The following is a 4,161-nucleotide window of genomic DNA, read 5'->3' as shown; positions in this document are numbered from 1 at the left end:
AAACAGGTCTGTGTATACAACTATCTAGATTCCTCTGCTCTGCTGTCGTCCTGAGAAATGTCTGTAAGCATATAAACAATCTTTTTTAAAAAAATAGTATTTAGAAACAGTAATCTCTATGAAGAATTTCTATATAAAAACACAAATGTAAAAAATGTTAGGCACAAATGGTATGCATGTCTCACTGGAGTAGTCTATGGTGAGGTGGCTAGTTCCATTTTCCTGTTAATTGTCTTCTACCAGCTGCTTCTGTAAGCTGAGAAAAAGATGAAAAGTATTTGGTAAGTAGTTAGGCAGCATTCTAGCCTGGAGAGAGTCCACAATCATCTAAGTACAAAGCCAGAACCCAGATCTCCTGACATTCTAAGCATCACTAACAGGACACCCTCCAGTCGAGTATGCCCGAAGCATGACGTCCCGCACACTCACGTTCTGTCTCCTTGTCCTAAAGTGCACACTGCCTCAACTTTCTCTATGCATTAGGGTTATGGCTGCCTCTGGCTCTTCATAGACTGTGCCATTTCTCCTAAGCCTGCCTTGTTCACTCCTTCCATTTCTGACATACACCTCAAGAAAAAATCTTGGTTAAAGGCCACGTGGAGTTGAAAAATTTAGCAAAGGAGAATATTCCCTAATAGGGAAAATATCAGGCCTGAGCTTCTCCAATGCAAACAGATGTAGAATGGCACTCGTGCTTTATAAAAATCAGTCCAAGAGGGTCTCCCATGCTCAGCCTGGAGATTTCAAGATCTGTAAACTGCTAGAGACTTACCTCTCCAGATATTCCTTAACATTGTTATAACCATAAAACTTGGCCAGATGAATGAGGATTCCTGTGGCACAGCGGCCGTCACGCTTCCGACAGTAGCTGCAATTGCAGATCCCACGACAGGGAGGACACACCCAATCCTAACAGAGATGACAGCAGAAACTTCCCTCACTATCTGCAGGCTCTGGCCAGAGCTGAGATTTAGATCCAGATGGGCTCAACTGGCCTCTCCCCCAACTTTTAATCACATGGCATCTTTCAGTCTATGCCGCAGGGGGCTCCTCATGAGGCAGGAAGGCTCATCACCCCATGTCACATGAAAACACTGAAAAACAATGGGTTTCAAGGCCCCCTGCTTAAAACTTATGGAGAATTTCACCAGCATTTGGCCAAGCATAGGGCCCTGTGTGAGTGTGCAGGTCACAGCCCAGAATGTCAGCCATGGTTTAGGAGCACAAGGTTTCTAAAAGATCAAGGTGTGAATTTCAGCCCTTCTGTTGAATGACTAACCTGACCTGAGCAGCAGTTTACGTTTGTCTGTCAATTGAGGATGATATATTTACCCCATCACTGTTGCCTAAGAGGTCATACTTGGTAGCAGGACTGCCCCAGGCTCAAGGTTGTGCTTACTAACTGTGATACTATGTCTTATTTACTAAGGGAGCTGAGGCAGAGAGGGGTTATACACCTATTTCACGGGATTAAACATTTATGATAGAGTGAGCAACACCTTGCACAGTGCCGGGCACACAGAACACAGTCTATTCTGCAATTTACACCTGTCTCAGCCTGGCCCAGAAAAAAAAAATCAGAGGGAAATCACTTTGCTGAAGGAAGGGTACAGGGATTACTTGTACAAAGCTAGACAACTGTAACCAAGTTTTTTGTTCTGACAATGGAAAATATAACAAATTATATTCACTGGTCAGCTTGCTCTCCTTCCAGGAGTCCCTATTTTTCATTTTCCGTGGAGCCTTAAGGTACAGATGGAAGGCAAAAAACCCAAGTTCTGGAGCTCCCAGTTCCCAGTGAGAGTCCAGAAGCCCCATCTTTGGCTTGCTTCCTTCACCCATACAATTTAGGACAAATAAAAACACTGCACCTACCGGGTCCAGCAATGCTGATCTGACATCCTCCCCATAGCGGTTCCGCAGGCATGGTCCACAGAACTGTCCCCGCACACCACCGCAACCCTGGTTCCGACACACCGTCTTGGTGTCGATGGTCTTCTGTCGACACTGATGGCATGTGTTACCCTAGAGGGTGAAGGCAGTGAGCAGGTGAACTCAGGGATATGCTGATGCCCATTTCAGGCCAGATGCCATCATGTGCATTACCAAGTGCATAAAGAAATACCACCTGTCTCCTCGAATCAAGCAGGATTGTTTTCCTAATAAGAGCCATAGCACTGTCTCTAGACCAGGGGTCCCCAGTCCTCGGGCTAGTACCAGTCTGTGGCCTGTTCGGAACTGAGATGCACAGCAGGAAGTGAGCAGCGGGTGACTGAGCATTACTGCCTGAGCTCTGCCTCCCTGTCAGATCAGTGGCAGTGTTAGCTTGTCACAGGATCACAAACCCTATTGTGAATTGCAGACACACGGGATCTAGGTTGTGCTCCCTTTTAAGAATCTAATGCCTGATGATCTGAGGTGGAACAGTTTCATCCTGAAACCATCCCTTTCCTGTCCCCCCAAATCCATGGAAAAATGGTCTTTCACAAAACTGGTCTCTGGTGCCAAAAAGGTTGGGGACTACCGCTCTAGAATGTAAGCATCACAGGTTCGGGCCAAGGAGCACATGAGGTCAGATGAGGCTCAGCAGAGCACCGGAAGGAATGAAATGATCAGACTGTCAGGAAGAGAGACCAGGGGAAAGCTTAAGGCAGGGGTGGCCGAGCCCCTGACAGGTGACTAAGTGGCAATGAGCTTTGGATGGCATCACCTCGGCTCCACCCTAGCTCCACCCTAGCTCTGCAGACCTGGATATCTTCAATATGAAATCTATTTTTTTTTAAATATTGGCAACTAAATGTAAAGCATTTTAATACTATCTTAAGACAGTGTCGCACTACTTGTCTAGAAAACACATACAAAAGCAGAATACAAAGCCTCCCTCTAAATCACCATTTAGAAGAAATTTAACCGGTTTCCTACCAAAGATATTCTGCCAACCTTTATTTTCTACGGTTATGTTACCCCTAAATACGCTATCTTTTTTCAATATTTAAAACATAAAACTATACAATATTTAAACCATAACAGTTACATGTAAAAATCCCTTTGAAACTATACCTTTGTCTTCCCTCAGGTTCTATGCATCCATAAAAGAGCACACTGTCCCAAGGGGAATTACTGCACTAAGCTGCCCCCCTTTTCCCAGGTACAGCTGACCCTTGACCCTCTGATTCAGAGCCTGGCTCTGAGCCCTTGGTGAGATGGCATAAGCCCTAATCCAGTTTAAAAACACGTGAGATTTCAAATACCAATGCCTTAGACTCCCGATAAGAATGGCAATCATGCAAATTACTCATAATATAGAATTTACCAGAACTTTATCATAGATTTTATCTCGAACAGTTATGGCGACATTTTCTAAGTCCTCTTCGGTGATATCCTCCACTGGCCGAAAAGAAGATACACGGTGACGTCGTCTGTACTCCTGGCATTTCCCCTGCACAATGAACACAAGCAGAACCTAGAGTGAGCTGTTTCGAGCAGTTATAAAAAATTATAAACATTTTAAACTCTCAAAGATCTAGCACCATTCATGTTAACCCGGTCCCTCTTCTATTTCCTTGCAGCCATTTCATTTTAGTATTTACTGAGATTCTGCTACCTGCCAAGCTTCCTTCTCAGCAAGGCAATACAATCATAGAGGAGAAACTCAAGGTTTTTGGTTCTTTGCTGTGAACTCTGTGGAGAGATGAACCACACTGAACAGCCAAACCCACAAATGGGTCCAAAGTTTTTCCCTCCAAACTGAAAGTGCTTGAAATGTCTAAGGCCTAAAATAGAAAAGTTAAGAGGAATCACTATACTTTTCCACAAAGTGGAAACCGCAAAGCTGACTGGAGCTGTGGACAGGCCTTTACTGCCTACAGCAGGGATCAAAGCAGCATCCTAATAAATGAGCTGCTTTTCAGCTCAGCTTGGATAAAGGCTCTCTCTGTGACCAGCTTAGACCAGCACTGCTTCTCCAAGTGTGCTCTCGGGAGCAACGGCATCACCTGGGAACCAGATAGAAATGCAAGTTCTCAGCTGCTGCAGACCCACGGGATCAAAACCAGCCCTGGGTGACAACAATGTGCATTCACGTTTGGAGCAACAGTAGCTCAGACAAAACTAATTCATATATTAGTCAGAAAATACCCCACTAATTGTCTTCCTTCTTCG

The 4,161-nt window shown here is 44.8% G+C and overlaps 1 protein-coding gene across 1 annotated transcript; it reads right to left on the bottom strand.

The window, feature by feature from the left end:
• Positions 1 to 6: 6 nt before the first annotated feature.
• Positions 7 to 3,463, bottom strand: LOC116547970 (cell division cycle-associated 7-like protein; the record flags this gene model as incomplete). The annotated part of the gene is made up of 4 exons (XM_032273692.1): positions 7 to 256; positions 773 to 909; positions 1,876 to 2,025; positions 3,314 to 3,463. Coding segments are annotated over 4 exons (468 nt in total), but the record flags the coding sequence as incomplete, so codon positions are not given.
• Positions 3,464 to 4,161: the final 698 nt, after the last annotated feature.

The sequence above is a fragment of the Sapajus apella genome, unplaced genomic scaffold, assembly GCF_009761245.1.
Source record: "Sapajus apella isolate SASKATOON/1434 unplaced genomic scaffold, GSC_monkey_1.0 scaffold5900, whole genome shotgun sequence".
Classification (NCBI taxonomy): Eukaryota; Metazoa; Chordata; class Mammalia; order Primates; family Cebidae; genus Sapajus; species Sapajus apella.
Note: the sequence above shows the minus strand (reverse complement) of the source record. Positions and strands in the feature narration are given on the sequence as shown.